Below are 17,013 nucleotides of genomic sequence, written 5' to 3' on the forward strand. Positions count from 1 at the left end.
ACAAACTCATGCTCTTTATTTTTAATGACAAACTTTGCTTTTTATCATTTGTTTTTCATTCCATGGAACAACTTTTATTTTGTGGAAGCAAAACTTCAGCCACCATGAAGACAGGAAGGGCACAAAATTGCGGCTCTCCCCCAGTTTTCTCATTCCCGGGTGCAGCTGGTTACTGGAAATGTCGCCCACTTTTGTGGCATTAACATTAACCTGCCAGTGCCTGGGCAGGCTGGCCCTGGCTTTCAGAGGTAACAATGATTTTATGTGGCTGATCCTTTAGCACACACACAGGTATATGCTCACCACTTTGAGTGAAATGGTAAAGACCACCATTCAAACAGACACGATTAAATCTGAAAATGGCTAAACAGATCCTTTCCAGGGACTGTTTCAAAAATCTTATGGTTCATTGGAGACACAGGAGGCCATTGGCCTCTAGAAGAGCCAGCAACTATATGAAGCCAGGCAGAGCAAGAGTCCTTTGTAAAGTTCTCTGTCCTTGTGAACACGGGGAAAAGTTCTCAAAGCTGGTATGTCTTCCATATTTTTAAATAAAATCTTTTTGTTTCACTACAATAATACAGAACAATAAAGTTACCCCTGGTTTCTCTATGTGCTATATAAACAAAACTATTAAAGCAATATAGAAGTTATATCTATTTTTAAAAACTATATAGAAAACCAAAATCTTTCAAATAGTAACAATACTTGGGTTAATGTGAAAGTTCTCAGTACTTGATCTGAGTCTGTGAGCATTCATGTACACAGAACAAATACACACACACCCCTACACATTCATGTATACATATATATGCATATACACATATAAATATATCCATATGTATACAGTTATTATACATGTACCCACCATATCCTCATTATGATCAGTGCACAAGTGTGTGTGTGTATATGTGTGTATGTTTGTGTGTAATCAGGGCTTGAACCAAAAATCATTTACAGAAGACAGATCTGCTCCCTTTGTTTAGATGAGAGCAGAGAGGTATTCCTTCAGATTGCGTAAGAGTCCAATGATAAGCTTGCTTCTGGCTCACCCTAATCATAGCTGAGATTTTGTTTTAATTAAGAGCAGAAACTATTGACCTTATTAAGCCACAATTTTGAGCCAACAATTAAATCTGGATCAATAGAACAGCTATTCAGATTGGTAATAGCCAAAGTTCCTCTTTTTGGGTTTGGGAGGAAGGAGTACACATGAAATTATACAGATTATATAAAAATGACCTCACTATCCATTTCTCTTAGCTTTCCTAAACCAGATGAAAGTGGAGATTAAGTAGAATTTCTCTTTATACATGTATAAACACCAAAGTGGATACATCTGCATTTTTCTGTGTCATAAAAATAATGTTTGTACAATACTTTTTAGAATGGTAACTTTAAAATATGATCCTTTTAAAATTGCAGTATCAGATTACTGGCTTCTTCAAAACTTAGCCACCACAAATTAACAAAACCCCCCAAGATAGCGTATCAAACACAAAAAAGAAAAGATTAAAAACTGATTCAATACAGCAGATTTACTCATCGTGCTTTGATATCCAGGCAGCTTCGAGAGCCAGCATCCTCTCCACTCCTTCCCTCCATCTGTGTGTTTACCCCTTGGAAGCCAGAGCCTCCTGAGATGCTAACACGACTCCCAAATATAATCCCAGTCTCCTCTTTCTTATTACACTGTTTGTTTATTTCCCTCCAGTAATCCACTGAACCAGTCACTGAGAGGTTAATGAAAAAACAACTTTATTCACAGAGACTGAGAGTTTGGGAAAACAAAATATCCAGTGACAGCCCTTCCACCACATCTTCAGTTAATCACAGTGAGCCTGGATCTCAGCAATGACATCTCCTGGAAGTTCTTCCAATCAAGGCTGGGCTGCAGTTTCCCAGAGTCTTCCCACTGGCCTGCGTGGAACCCGGTTGTGGAAGCCTGCTTCAGCATGGCTATAAGAATGAATTTTCCAAAAGTCACCTCTGTGTCTATGAATTACTCAGTGACTCTGCCAGCTTGCAATGTCCTTTTCAACACACTGACCAACAGGCCCGCTGGATTCAAAGTTTGTCATCATTTTTAGATAAGTCCTGGAAACCATTTTAAAGGCTATCTGAAAGAACTCCTTCCCAGCCTACTTCCAAGAATGTGTGACTATGTGTGTCTTTCTCACATGACATAAAATAAAAGTTACTTGGATGTTCAGAAAATTGCATTCCAGGACCTTGAAGATAACCCAGCTAGAGGTGCCGTAGAGGCTGGGTGCCTCTCCCCAAAGTTGCAAGCTGAACTTGGCCGTGAACATCTCGCTGTGCTTCATCTGCTCCCCTCCCCTGACTGCCAGTTACCTCTTTAAGGTGTTGATTTAGCATCAGCCTCCCAGACTGCCAGGCAGGGCTGGAGGGAGGAGTGTGCAGCAGAAGGGATACAGAGACTGGGAGTGTCTGGAAGATTCCTGCCATCAAGACTCAGGTCCTCTGGGACCCAGAGAAGCCCCTTCCAGCAGACACCAGCAGGTCCCCTTATTCTGTCCCCCACATTCATCCCTCTCTCTCTCTGCATCTGCTTTTTGGTTGTTTCATCTAACTTTTTAGAAAATGTAGTCCTTCATTATCTGATTCTGAAAAATATAGCAACAAGCAAGACTGGATCTTAAAAAAACAACATGGAAATCAAAACTCTGACACTGTCTGAGACATATCCCCTCCCCCTCACACCCTTCCTCATGGTATCCCTTGAAATATTTTGATCCCTTAAAAACAAAAGCAAAAAGATAGGACACCTGCTGTCTCGGTTACATTGCTGCACGTGTATTGGCTAATGAGCTATCATAATGCAAGAATATGTTATATAGAGTGCACTTTCTTAATCAAAGTTGTTAATACAGGCGTTTTCAAAGGCCAATGCTTAGAGTCAAGTATTAATGCAAAGAATAAAACATGGTTTTTTTTACTACCCGGAAAGAAATTAAGAGAAAAATTCTCTGTTTAAAAGTGTTACTGCTCTGGGTGGTTTGTCAGCTATACCTGAACATTGGTCACAAATCCTCACCAGGCCCTACACGTCCCAGAAAACGTGAAAACCCGAAAACCCGGGGTCACCCCCAGCACCCCCACAACTTCAAGTCAGTTTCAAACCCAGCTGTGTCCACCCACCACACAGATGGGCTCAAAACCAAGACCTGAGCCACACGGCAACAGCGAAGCAGTCGAAAGTCATGTCGACTTTCGGGGGTCCCCGGTCGAAAGGACCACATTGAGCCTCTAAGGCCTGCCGTGGGTGGTCTGCGGGCCCTCGCAGGCCCGGGACGCACAGGACCTGTAGTGGGCGGCTGAAGACCACTCCATTAGGCAGGCCAAAGGTCAAGGAATCTCCTGCGGTAGAGGTCCCTACGGTGCCCACGTGCAGTGCCCACGACCCAGCGGGGACCGGGTCCTTTAAGTCTCCGTAGCGTAGCCGCGCCGGGCTGCTGGGAAAAGTTTGCTTCGAAGTCAGGCGAGCGCGCCCACCTGCGCGCAATGGTTGGTAACACTTTCCTGAACCCACAGGCCGACCCAAGCAAAGATCATTTTAAAATCCCCGGCCGTTGGGAGCTGAGGCCTTTCGCACAGCGGAGGCTCAGGCCCTGCCAGGGAGAAGAACCGCGTCATTGTTTGCTTTACTGGAAGTGGAGCGCCGTGTCGGCGAGCTGCAAGGGGAAATAGGAGAGGAAGGGGATCCCGAGCTGGTAAAAGCCGCCCTGGACGTGCGGGTCTAGCATCAGGGAAGCGTTGAAAGGCGGACGGAGGCTGGAGGAGGCGGCCAGGAGCGAGGCGCCCAGACGGCCGCTGGGCCCCGGCTTGGCGCCCCCCAGGAGCTCGTCCCCTGCAGCCGGCTTCTGGCCCTGCCTTCCCGCCAGGATGCTGTCTATGCTGAAGCTCTTGGACTTGTCGGAGCTCTTCGGAGAGCTTCGGGAGGCGGGGCGCACAGGGGACCCCGGGCCGTCCCCCGTGCGCGCTGGCTGGCCGACCGCCACGACCGCTGAGCCCTGGACAGCGTCACCGGGGTCCTCGTCTGGGGACGCAGTCCCCGGCCAGTGGAGGGGCGCCGGCGGAGACGGGCCATCCAGGTGAGGCGAGGGGCCGGCGGGCGCTCCTTCCAGGCGGGGGATCGCTGGGCCGGAGCCCCCTTCCCCGCTCCCCGTCTCCGGTTGCACCTCCGCGCCGCGCTCGTGAGTCTCTGCGCGGGGCCTCTTGGCCTCCGTGGCCCCGGGGGCCGGCTTGGGCTTCCTCTTCCGGCGCCGGTAGTTGCCGTTCTCAAACATGTCCAGGCAGCGGGGGTCCAGCGTCCAGTAGCTGCCCTTGCCCGGCCGCCCTTTCTCGCGGGGCACCTTGACGAAGCAGTCGTTGAGCGAGAGGTTGTGGCGGATGCTGTTCTGCCAGCCCTGCCGGTTGTCGTGGTAGAATGGGAAGCGGTCCATGATGAACTGGTAGATGCCGTTGAGCGTGACCCTCTGCTCGGGTGCGTCTTGGATCGCCATCGCGATGAGCGCGATGTAGCTGTAGGGAGGCTTCTGCGGGGTCTCGGCCCGGCCCGAGGCAGCCAGAGCGGCCGCAGGGGCGAAGGCCAGAGGCAGCCCGGGTCTCTCCGCGCCGTACAGATAGAGCATGGGCGAGGCGGCCAGGGCAGGCAGCCGGGGATCGAAGAGGTGGCTCATGGCAAGCGAGAGCCTGCGCTGCGCTCCCCGCGACGCAGGCGACCCGGGCGGCCTAGGCACGGCGCCCCGCGCCGCAAGGGCCCTACTGGGGAGCCCGCTGTGCCTCTGCCTCTGGCTCCGATGCTCTCCCCGGCCGCTCCGAGCTCTGTCCCTTCTTCATGGCTTTAAAAATGTTAAATAATTGTTGTAAGTTTGCTGTTATATGTTGACTTAGCGCTGGAAAATAAATTGTCTATGATAAACAGTCCTTGTGTTCTCAGCCCACCCACATTAATTAAAATTTCATTGCTGAAAAACTCCAAGCTTTTCCCTCCACGTGTCTTTTTGATACCAGCCAATCGGTTTTGGGGCTATTCCTTCATTTGTTTATAGAATTAGTCTGTTGATAAGTCCGCCCACCCAAGTTGAATCAAGCTGTGTTTATTTGGAAAAATTTCCGGGCACCCAATATATAAACGCACTGATCTGATGTTTGAAATATCACGTCCACCCCTTGACGCTGTAAGCACACACAGTCAGTGAGGCAGGATGTAGACCGGGGTGGCTGGAGCAGGGTCTGCTGAGGCAGGAAGGAGAGGTGGAGATGGGGGTGGGTATGCAGGGATGAGTTTTATGCTGGCCTGGGGGAGCCCCATAACCCCAGGGCCTCCCACAAAAGGCCTTTTATTCTCCTAGGCTTAACCGGAGATGTGGAGATGCCACAGTCTAGGAAAATGCTTTCCAAGGTCCTAGGAACATTTTAGATTGCGGCAGGAGGGTGTCTAAGAAGCCTGAGTGTCGGCCGAGAAGGGGATGCATCCCTCCTTGGAAAAACAGGTGGCAGAGCCAGTAGGAGGCTGCATTCTCTAGGGACCTGCTCTGCCACACCCTCCCTTCCAGGCTCCCTGAAAATCAAAGGGAAATGGACTTTGGGAGCCCAGCCTCTCTGCAAGGGAAGGCCTAGGGCACCGGGGACCTGGGGGGAGAGCACCTGGTCTACAGCTCCATTGAGGATGATTTCAAAATAAATCCATTTGGAGAATCGGGGTTAAAACTAAGGTCCTCCTGATGGGGCCAGGGTTGCAAGGGAGGAACACCATAAAAGGAGGCCGTGGCAGCTGGCGCGGGAGGCCTGGTATTTGTGAATGTGGGTCTCCAGCTTTATATTCTGGGCTTTCCTGTTTATAACAAGGAGGGGGTTATAACAACTTTACAAGTGCATGCAGCTGGCCCGTGATTACATTAGGCATTTGGGAAGCCTGGTTGCTCTCCCCGCATCCACCCACCCTAGGGTGTATGCAGGCCCCCACCCCCATCCCATTTTACAATTTCCCACATCACTGTTTGAATAAAAAATCCTGAATCATGCTGATTTCGAAGGAGGCTTCTCTTTCCCACTCCACCTATTAGGGCAGGGGTAGAGGGTACCTAGTGTGACTAATTCCTGTTTATGATCTCCCCCTGAATATTAAAACACACAAACACACACACTTTCTCTCTCTGTCTCTCTCTCTCACACACACACACACACACTCGGGGTAACTGGCGTCTCATTGAGTAAATCGCGTGAGCATGCCAAAGAGAGGAGGGAAGGGTGAAGATGGCAGGTGGGTGTAGAAATGGCCCAGTGCCGGTGAGCCAGGAAGGAGGAGAGGACAGGGGTGGGGGAGTGTCTGTCGCTGCCACACCCGGCTGTGGACTCGGTTGGGGATATGAGTGCCCAGATAGCCTCTGAACACAGAAACGTGGCGGGCATCCCACTTCAAAATGAGAAAACCAGAAATAACCCTTGTGTTTGGGGGTCCCGGCTACCCGACCCATGGAATAAGGAGACCGCAGGGGAACAGGTAAATTTAAAATACCAAAAAGGAAGTCTCAGTACGGGTGGAAAAACCGGTCTGGGTATCGGCATTGCCTGTGGGAGCGACAGGCCAGTCCCTTGGGCACCCCGGCCCTCTCTGCGGCCCAGCTCCTCTAACGTGGGGCCCGTGGGCAGCCCGGCCGGGCCCGCCTAGATCCTGGAGGCGGACTTTTGCCAGTAGGGGGGCGGGGCGTTGTCCTTTCGTGACTACTCGCTGTCACCCGCGCACCCCTTTCAAACTTGGGGTGAAGAAACCTCAATGCCCCCGCCTTTGCAACCCGCGGGCCCCACAGCCTCTGGGGTCACCCAACCCCTTCGGGGCCGATCGCCTCCAGTAAGCTCAAGTTTGGATCCAGTTCGGTTTCCAGCCTTGGCTCTCGATCCAACAAACCCAGACCAAGAGATAAACCGGTGTCGCTATGCAACCCCTTCCCCACCTTCGTACCCCACAGCCCCTCCTGGAGCTCCCCGCGCGGCACCCGAACACCAGCACGCGCATCCCTGCCTCTACCGAAACGCCCGCCGTCCCGGCGCGTCTTCTAAACTCTAAGGCAAATCTGAGCTTGAATTTGTACAATAATAAACACTGCCCGATTTGGTAATGGGCGGGACGCGGGCGGAGACTCCCGCGGCTGGTGGGCGGCGCACCGATAGTAAAGTAGAAAAAGAGAAAGAGAGAGAGATGGGGGGAGAAAGAGAGAGAGAGAGAAAGCAAAAAACAAAACAGCAAAAAAACACAAATGCCCACATCCTGGCCGTGGTTTGGAGACGCACACCCAGCCCCGCGCGTTTGCAGAAGTGTGCAAAGTCTCTGGGAGGTTTCAGCTGTAGAACTCCGGCATTGCGCCCCAGCCCGGCTCGCCGCGGGTTTGAATCCCAGGCTCCCTGGTGACTGATGAATTTGTAACCTGAGCCTAGGAGGGGCCTGTGTAGGAAGGAACCCCGCGCTGGGGCAATTTCCATATTTCCGGGGAGTGCACGCTGTAGCCCTCGGCGTCCGAGAGCGGATGCGCCCTCGTGCGGAAGCTCTGTTGCCTGAGGACGGAGCGCAGGCCCTGCGGAGGGCAGCGGAGCCTGGGAGACGGCCGGCTGGGCCTCTAGAACCAGTGTCCCAGAGAGCCAGATGAGGGACCCTGAACGTTCCCTGCAGATTCATAAGCCTCAGATCCAGGCAAGTTCGTCATCTGAGAAGTCACTTGGTGAGCGCTCACCTCCCAGCCTGCAGGAAAAGCCTGATGTCTGGCCTGCTCGGACGCTCCGGAAGCACTGGAGTTTCCAACTCTGAGGCTCGAGCAGAAAAGGGGTTCCCCGTGAGATGAGGGCAGACAGCCCCGCTCCCAGTCCTGGGACAAAGCACATGTGTGCTACTCAGGAAGGCAGATGGGAGTCCAGTCACTGATGATAAAAACGGCCTCAGATAAAAAGGCTGAGGGGTGAGAGACAAGAGCTCCTCCCACTGCCCCCCAAGCCATCCACTCAACCTTCCCCACTGAAAGTAAAAAGTAGAAACCAGAGTTAACATTAATCTGTGTCACCTTTCCAAATATCTGCATCACTTTTCCAAGACAGTTAACATATATATATAATGTGTGTGTGTGTTACATACATACATATGATTCAACCACGTGCAGCAAGTTGGAGAAGAGCCCGGGTGAAAAGATGAAGGACCTAGCCTGTCACCCTACTGACAACCTAAAAACATTGGAGACAAAGATGATAATAATATTAATAACTAAAATGTATTGAGGCCTTTCGTCCTCACAGCAGCCCTAAGAAATAGAAACCTTTGTCGTCCTCATTTTGCAAACCAGGAAACTGAAGCCCTGTAAGTTAACCCACCTCGGGTGTCCCACGAGGAAGTGCTCCAAAAGACAAAACCAATCATCTCATAACAGCAGCAGCTGTGGACACTCAGGACCCAGTGGAAGTTCTCTTGCCAACCCTTACAACGTCTGTGAAAGGCAGGGGTGGCAGATTCACCCATTTGACAGACGATGAAACTGAGGCTCGGCATAGAACACCCCAAGACCCTGAAAACAGGAAATGGAGGCACAGGGATCACAGCCCATGTGATTGTACTCCAAAAGTGGGTGCTCTGGGGTCTGACATGCTCAGATATCCAGAAGGGCTCAGAGGCAGAGAATGTCTGGGGTAGACAGTGGGAGAGGGCCCCTCTAGCAAAGAGGCTGTGCAGCGCCCCTGGAGCTGGGAGACTTGGGACACTCTAAGTAGAAAATCACAGAGTCCCTGCTTACCTCCCACCAAAACCCAGAAGACCTCTTCCTCCTTCCCTCCCCTCCCACTTTGAAAAGAGTGGAAGAGTTCCAGAGCTGGGGGAGCAGGGCCTGGGGCCTCCCTTCTCCTGGGGGGCAGTGAGCCGGGCATGAAGGTAATGGCGGTCTGAGTCAGCGAATGCAAGAGATCCAAAAGGCAGGGTGGGATTTCCCAAATGATCCACTTATTTATAGCACACCTTGCTCCCAGAAATGACGGAAAGGCTGTAAACGGAGGCAGTTGGGACACATGCACTCACTGGGTTTTTGACAAGCCCAACCCTCTGCTTTCCCTGCAGAGCAGGAAGGTTGAAAAAGGAAGGAAAGCCTGGCAGAATTAAAGGTGAGTGGCATCGTCCCAGACACAGTGGCTTTCCCTGCTGGGGCTATACAGCATGGTGTGACAAAAGCATGTCATTCAGACCAAAAGTTCCTCTCTTTTTCTCTTCTGTGCTCCAGGTAAACCTTAATGGCTGGTCATGAGTGTTTACTATGAACAGGGCACTATAGAAGCACCTTGCCAACCTGTGTGAGGTTCATGAATCCTGGAGATAATCCTCTCAAGCCTATTTTTTTCTTTCAGCTGAGAGGCTGCCCCAGAGAGCTCAAGGTGATCTGTCTGATGTCACCTGAATCCTTTGTAAGGGCCTAAGGGGGTGCACATGGATTCAGACTTAGAGAGAGGGACTCCACTGGGGAGGTCACCTATGAAAATAACACAGACAGATGGAGACCTAGGGCCAGAGGACCTAGGACAGAAGGGCCACCAGGCTGAGACTGGCAAAGCTCAGCGTCTCCATGATCTGGAAGCCTGGGTGGGCAACAACTGAGGTTCCAGAGCATGAAGCTGCATCTCAGGGCATGAAGTGGGTAAAAGCCTCCCAACTCCATCCCCTAAATGGGTCGGGTATGCCAGCAGCTTTACCAACCAGCCCCTTTCCCTCTTCACACACCCACAACACCACAGGGCTGACAATCCCAGCCCTCCGCTTTTGTTCTACAGCAGGAAGGTTGAAAAGGGAAGAGAAAGCCTGGCACAAATTACAGTTGGGTGGTGTCTTCTTAGACCTAATGGCTGTCCCTGACGACGGCTGCCAGCCTTCCAGCCTCCCCTGAAACCATCCACCCACTTCCTTACATGCCTATGTCAAAAAGCAAACATTTCAAACGCCTTGGCGAGCTGAGGCCATGCAAGAGGCAGGCAGTGAACGCGTCTCAAAGTTTGGGAAAGCATTTCAAATATGTGATGGAAGAAGGCGCCCACTGGGAGGCGAGGGGCGGGCTCTTCGGAGGCTCTGACCCGGCCAGTCCCACTCACCTGGAACAAAGACCCCCAGGCAGCCTCAGCCTCCTGGCACCTAAGGCATAAAACCTCAGGTCTGTCCTCGCCCACCTTCATCCCACTGAGAGAGTCAGACAGAGACCCGGGCAAGCACACATTCCCAAAGTGCCAGCCACAGGCTCAGAGACCCGCACCTTCTCAAGGCACAGGACTCTGCCACCCTTCCATGGGTGTCTTTTCTTGGTGTCTCCACCTACACCAAGATCAAGTTTTCAGTTAACAATAAATTCCCATCAGTCAACCTTGCGCCCAACACCCCTCCCCCCTTTTCTGGATGGGGGTGGGGAGGAGGAGTGAGGAGACCCTCACAAGCACACAGGGTTCATTTTCACCAGTGAGCGGGAGCTCTGTTCACAAGCCTCTCCCTGCTCCAGCAGCAACCCCCAGGCCGTCACCAAGTAGAAGGGAGGAGACAGACCCCAAAAGATTTATGAGCCAAGCGCAGAAGTTCCCAGGACCCTGTGTTTTCTTCTGCCTCTGGCTTCTGATCTTCATGTCTTGGTGGCAGGAGGGTCGGCAGCGTAAGCAGCCCTGGCCATGCCCAGAAGGAGAGTGCAGTGCAGCCCTGGCCACTGGGTCATTTTACAGATAAAAAGGCCAGAGAGGGGAAGAGGTTTGTTCACACAGAGAGATGCGGTCTTCTCATTCCTAGCCCAGTGCTCCAGCAATTCCTGGACAAAAGTCACAGCAAGATTTGCATCTTCAGGGATAGGCCACCTGTTCCACGGCAGTGATGGCCTTTCGACCATAGACCCATGCCCAGCCTTCGAGAGGCCTGGGCATGGCCGGCAGGAGGCAGGCAGTCCCTCTTCCTGAAAGCTGTGAATGTGGGGTGGAGCGTCAGAGGCCCATTTGAGGAGGCTACTCTGGCTGCAGCCCCTCTGGAGCTGAGAATGTACGGGATGCTCAGAGGCCATGGGGTGTCTCCGAGTGGCCCATATCTGTCATAACAGGACTATGCTTAGAGTCAGAGGCCACTCAGCCAAAACCCACCAGGGACGCAGCGTGAATTCAATGGGAAGGTCTCTGCCATGGTGTTCGGGCACATACATTTCATTTGCCATTGGCTCTGGGATATCTTCTTACTGGGTCAGGAAGGCACAGGGTGATCAGAAAGACTTCATGCAAACCGCATTTGGGTGGTCCTCAGAGTCGCCCCAAGCCCAGTCTCTGCAGCCTACGGCAGACAGCATGGCCCTTCCGTCCCTAACCTCCTTTCCCCTTTCCTTGAAAGGCCCAGAACCTCCCAAGGAGCAAAAGGCCATAGGGAAAGGTGGTGGCTGAGGGGATCAAGAACAGTCAATGCCCTAGGCACGTGATTTTTGTACAGTGGGCAGCAGACAAGCAGGGTGGCTGCCAAGACGCGCAACTGTTGGCGAGAGCATTGGCTGCTCACAGCATGTGCTGTAGAATCTTCCCACTCCGCTGGGAGAGCAACAGATGTCCCAGAGGCCACTAAGCCCCCAGGCCTGAGGTCCACACAGGCGCTGCAGGAGGCCTGGACTGCAGGAGAGCGGAGAGCGGGGCTGCACAGAGCTCTGAGCCAGTTCACAGCACAAGGGGCCGCGGGCCTTCTAGCACTTACCGCATCTATACCTGTCCACTCAGACCGAGGAAGCCTTGAGTGAGAGGGTCCTCAGATGAGTCCCCAAATGCCCAGGCCAACACACATTTAGGGCCTGGTTCTCCACTCTGCTGCCTCCGAAGACCTGAATAAAGCCCCAAATACAACCCGCAGTTGCCCAAGTTCCTGGGGAATGGAAATACTCCCTCCCTAACCTCCACAAGGGCCACTCACTTGGGTTTCCAGCCCCCACACAGCAGGACTTCTTTAAAAAGGCTTCCTAAAGGTGTGAAAGCCCAGCGTGGTTTCAACAGCAGGGCTGGGGGCTCTCAGCCACACCTCTGCACTCGTTTTCCGTGTCTCTCAGGCCTTGCCATTAACAGGACACCAATAGTTTCAAATCTGATGATGAGGGCGAGCTTTCAGAAACACTTCTTTAAAACATCGAGGGAAGGAAAAAAGCCAGCTCGCTTAGGGTCTGGAATCCTCTCCTCTTCTCCTGGGGCAAATAGCATGAAGGGAACAGAAGTAAAATGAAACCATCTCGGTAGACGCGGGCAAGCAGCTTGGGCCACCTTATTCTGCAGCTTGGAGAGGGTCTCTCCCCACCCCTACCTCCTTAACTTCCTCCTCCTGTTCACTCAACCAAAGCCCGCCTGGCCTGAGGCCTGATGAAAGTCTAGCATCCGGGCACCCGCACATTATGAAAAGGAATGAAACAGCCTCTGCGTCTTAACCGTGTGCCACCTCCAGGGCCACAGATTGAGAGTCTGTGTTGCACATATGGGAAAATTATCATAGTTTAAGCTTCCCCTAATTCTCTTTCAACACAGCGTAGAGATAAAGTGCCTTGTTTAAAGCAACAAGAACAACACCCAGGTTATGTTCAGCGCCACGGCATCAAGCAAAATCACCTTTAGCAAAATCATCAGCTCTTGAAACCTTAAGCTCACGAAGAACTTCACCACTGGCAAGGCACAGCTCACCGCTCACCTGCTGGGGTGGGAACTGATGAAGCTTTGGTCCTGAAATTCACACATAGAGACCAGCAGAGGAACTGTGGGTTTCAGCCATTGAAATAGATAATAGAGCCATTTCCCCAGCTACATTTCAAGAAAACTATATTGCTATTAAAAACGTTAAAGATGAGATATTAACATTGAAAAGAAAAATAATCTCTATTATTTAACATATTGACAAACTTGATGAATTTAGAACTCTAAAAGCATCATAACTTATTTTTGAAGGGTAATGAGGTTTTAAAATTTTTCACTGCGATGACGGTACAGATTTAGATACGACACCAAGAAGTAAAGAAGTCTGAAATTCGCCTCTGATCTGGCCGCTAAGGGGGTATGGATATTAAACGCTAGAAAATCTGTCCCCTTCAGACCTTCATTGGCTCAGTTGAAACTCTCAGGAAAACCCTTAGAGCAGGCTTAGAAGCTCGAATTTTAGAAAAGCGGGGGAAAGCACGACTTAGCCTGGGCTGCAGTTAGCAAACGGGAGATGTTTACTCTTCCCTTCCTTCACTTACTAAATTGGGGACGGCTGGACACTGAGATGCAGTGGCCCTGTTTGTTTGACATCTGGCATGTTTTTCCTGCATTTAACAAAACGCATTACGGCAAGCTCATGGTCCAGTCCTTCAGGCAGCCCTCTCCAACTGGGCAGTCTCTCCAAAAGAAAAAATCCTAGACTGGGATTTAAAAATAAATAAAAAGACTTTTCTGTCACTAAACAAGAAGCAGGCATGTACTCCCATTCTCTGATCGTATTTATGTGTCTACATGTATACCCACCTGTGTAACAAAAATAATCAAAACAGGTGGGTTTGCAAACACACCTCATTTTTTAAAAATGCAAGAACACAAACACTGTCCAAACTGTGGGCAGAAAAACAACATGGGTTTATTTTAAGGTAAGTACAACAATTAAGACCACATAAAACAAACATAATGAAGTTAGATTTTTTAAGTTTTTTTTTTTCTTTTAGGAATACTCAGGGTGGAACCTACTATACCATCGTACTTTGTAAATAAAAAGTATCAGATACTTGACTTCTTTATCCACCAACAACAAAAAATAAATTATTTTCTTGTTTTGTAAAAGACCTACAAGGGGAAAAATAATTATATCTCAGAATTGTACAGGAAGCAAAACCCACATCGGTTTCTTGAATTCAATTTGGCAGTTAGAAATGTTTGGGCAAGATGAAAAATTATCCAGTGAACTCAACTTTAAATATTATATTAATGGCTCTGAACAACAACAACAAAATAGCCTGATTACAAATCCACACATTTGTACAGCACGGTTGGAGAAATTTAAAATTACAGACAGCACATACATTATCTGTACAGACCCCCCATACACCCATGGGCACCTCTACAGAATGTCAGTAGGGGGTCGCTATGAGATTTGGTCCATAACTTAACTTTGGAAAGCTCAAGTCGAGCACAGCACAGCCGTCCTGGTAGGGGAGGGGGATTTTAAGACCAATACTCATTTTGTTGGGCTGAGTCCCTTTAAAGGGAGTTTCCTGGGATCCCAGAAAGAGGGCGGCGATTTAAAGTTACCTGCGCGCTTCACAGACGGCTGGGGGCTGGCGTGCCCGCTCTCTGCTCCCGGGTCTGAAAAAAGGTTGGTGGACACGTTTTGTTTCTTTTTTTTGCGTCTCTGCAGCCTTAACTGTCTGGTGGGTTGGGGCTGGGAAACGAAGCCGGAGCCGGCCGGGGAGGTCAGTATTTCGTGCAGTCGTAGGAGTAGGGGGCTGCGTGGCGGTAGAGGGACGGCGTGGATCTGTAGGGCAGCTGACAGCTGGCATTGCCGCTCACCTGGGACTCCGCGAGGCTAGAGTTCTCAATCCCCAGGCGGTGGGAGTTGAACATCTCCCGCACGTTGGGGAAAGTTTGCTGCTGGGCCGCGAACGTGTGGCCGGGGAGGTGGTTCAGGTCCCCGCTGTGGTTGAGATACCAGGAGGCCGCCTGGGCTGCGGCGGCCCCGGGCTGCGGCGTCGGCTGGGGCTGGGGAGCCGGCGGGGGCGGCGGCGCCTGCGGGTGGTGGTGACCGTGGTGCTGGTGGTGGTGGCCCGTGGCGGCGAGCGCGCCCTCCTGGCCGGCGGCGAGGTTGAGGGCGCTCAGGGGCGAAGCGGGGCCGCTCGGGTGGTCCGAGAGGGCCTCGTCCAGGGCGGGCGGGACGCACATGTGCGCCGGCCGCTCCGCCCCGGTGTACAGGCTCATGGCCCGCATGCTGCACTGGTAGCCCCCGGCAGCCCCGGCCTCCAGGCCCTGCGCGCACGGCTGGCCGTAGGCGGCGGGCGGCGCGGCGGCGTAGGGCAGCGCCAGTGGCGGCACCACCAGGCCCGCGCGTCCGGCCCCCGGGCTCAGCTCTCCGCCCGGCGGCGACGTTCGCAGGGTCATGATGTTCTCCACGCTGAAGCCGGGCAGCCCGTTGGGCGCCGCGGTGTGGTGCTCGGGCAGCGAGCCGTCGGGGGAACCTGCGGGCGTGGAGGCCGCGCTGCGGGGGCTGCCCTGCAGCGCGCTCTCGGGGCTCAGCGTCTCCACCTTGGTGATGACCGGCAGCGCCGGGGACGCCGCCTCGCTCTTGATCACCACCTTCTTCTCGGCCTCCTTGGCGGCGTCCGCGAGGTGAGGGGCTGCCGGGGCGCCCTTGGACGCGGCCGGGGGCGGCTCCTTGAGGTGGGCCCGCTCCTCCTTCTCCTTGGACACGTCCTTCTTTTTGAAGCGCCGCCGGCGCCGCAGGAAGCTTCCGTTCTCAAACATGTTATAGGAGTCCGGGTCCAGCGTCCAGTAGCTGCCCTTGCCGGGCTTCTTGTCGTCGCGGGGCACCTTGACGAAGCACTCGTTTAGGGAGAGGTTGTGGCGGATGCTGTTCTGCCAGCCCTGCTTGTTCTCCCGGTAGAAGGGGAAGCGGTCCATGATGAACTGGTAGATGCCATTCAGGGTGATCTTCTTCTCGGGCGCGTTCTGGATGGCCATGGTGATGAGCGCGATGTAGCTGTAGGGCGGCTTCACCAGGTCCTTGGGCGCCGCGGGCTGGTGGTGGTGGTAGGGCGCGTAGGAGCGGCCCATCCCCGCGCCGTACTGCTCCGGATGGCCCGAGTAGACGCCCATGGGGCTGGCCATGCCGCCGTAGCTGCCCGCAGCCCGGTAGTAATTCTGCTCGCTCAGGTAGGGCACCACTCCCAGGGCGTTGGGGTCGGACACGGAGTAGCGCGCCTGCATGCTGCGTCCGAGACGGCTCGCCGGCGCCCGCGCGCGCGGACTGCGGCCGGGGGAGTGAGGGGGGCCCCGAGAGCGAGAGAGCGCGAGAGAGCCAGAGGGGGAGAGGAGGGGGGCGGGAGGGGCAGCCCTGGGCTCCTGGCAGCCTCCGGGGCAAGGGGGGCGCAGGCGGCGGGGCTCGGGCCGAGCAGGGGCGCGCGCTTTCAGCGGACCGGTCTGATCGGCATCCTGGAGGGCGCGCCCCGGGCGAGCGCAGCGCCGGCCCCGCTCCTCGCTCGCTCCAGGACCCGGCGGCAGCAGCGCGAGCAGGCGGGTGGCCGCGACCCGGCGGAGACGCAGCGGCCGGGGGACCCAGGTGGACCCTCGGCCCGCGTGAGGAAGGGCGCAGGAGGCTCTCCAAGCCCCCAGCAGACCGGCAGCCCCGAGGGTCAGCGCGCCGGGGTTCCAGCGGCTGCCCGGCCGAGCCCGGAAAAAGAGGCCAAGTCCCTTTTAGGGATTGGGAAAAGTTTCAAAAGTCTTCTTGCTCAAAGCGAGTTTTTACTTTCGTAGGGCCACGCCCCCTCCCGGAACTTTCGGCCAATCACCCGGCAGCTGAGGGGATTCGGCACCAATCATGGCGAGGAGCGCAGGAATCCGTCGGCTCTAAGACCCGGCGCTTCTGCTGCGACTCCGCCTTCCCTTGAAAAGTTTTTTTAAAAGAGTTATATCTTATTAAAATTTATTTTATGATCACATTTTGGTGAATGGGCCCACATGCCCAGAACAAAAAATAGCCACTTTCCTCTGTAAGAAAAAAAAAATCAGTTTGAAATACAAAATAGAATGAATTAATGGAGTAAAATAGCTCCCCCAAAGACCTTGTAAGTAGCAATGATCCTGGGACATTTTTCTTATTAATGAGTGATGAAGCGAATAATTAGATTTCCTAATCATGGGGGCCAAGGTGTAATGGATTCAAAGCAAACGCGCTGGACTGGAATGGCAGGCCTCCCCTAGATGTTATACTTATTTAAGCCAATAATTAATCATCAACAGGGAGTTTCCAGT

The 17,013-nt window shown here is 53.1% G+C and overlaps 2 protein-coding genes across 2 annotated transcripts; both read right to left on the bottom strand.

The window, feature by feature from the left end:
• Positions 1-514: 514 nt before the first annotated feature.
• FOXL1 (forkhead box L1) lies at positions 515-4,703 on the bottom strand. The gene has a single exon (XM_012466086.2). It carries the CDS (start codon positions 4,701-4,703, stop codon positions 3,666-3,668), a length of 1,038 nt encoding a protein of 345 aa, XP_012321509.1. The 3' UTR covers positions 515-3,665.
• Positions 4,704-13,613: 8,910 nt separating this feature from the next.
• On the bottom strand, positions 13,614-16,476 carry FOXC2 (forkhead box C2). The gene has a single exon (XM_012465961.3). It carries the CDS (start codon positions 15,967-15,969, stop codon positions 14,464-14,466), a length of 1,506 nt encoding a protein of 501 aa, XP_012321384.3. The 5' UTR covers positions 15,970-16,476; the 3' UTR covers positions 13,614-14,463.
• Positions 16,477-17,013: the final 537 nt, after the last annotated feature.

This window comes from Aotus nancymaae, unplaced genomic scaffold (assembly GCF_030222135.1).
Source record: "Aotus nancymaae isolate 86718 unplaced genomic scaffold, 86718_ANA_hifiasm-v0.15.2.pri h1tg000095l, whole genome shotgun sequence".
Lineage (NCBI taxonomy): Eukaryota > Metazoa > Chordata > Mammalia > Primates > Aotidae > Aotus > Aotus nancymaae.

What these genes read in the sequence shown, in the direction of transcription:
- FOXL1 (XM_012466086.2), bottom strand. Translation starts at nt 4,703, where the DNA reads ATGAGCCACCTCTTCGATCCCCGGCTGCCTGCCCTGGCCGCCTCGCCC.
- FOXC2 (XM_012465961.3), bottom strand. Translation starts at nt 15,969, where the DNA reads ATGCAGGCGCGCTACTCCGTGTCCGACCCCAACGCCCTGGGAGTGGTG.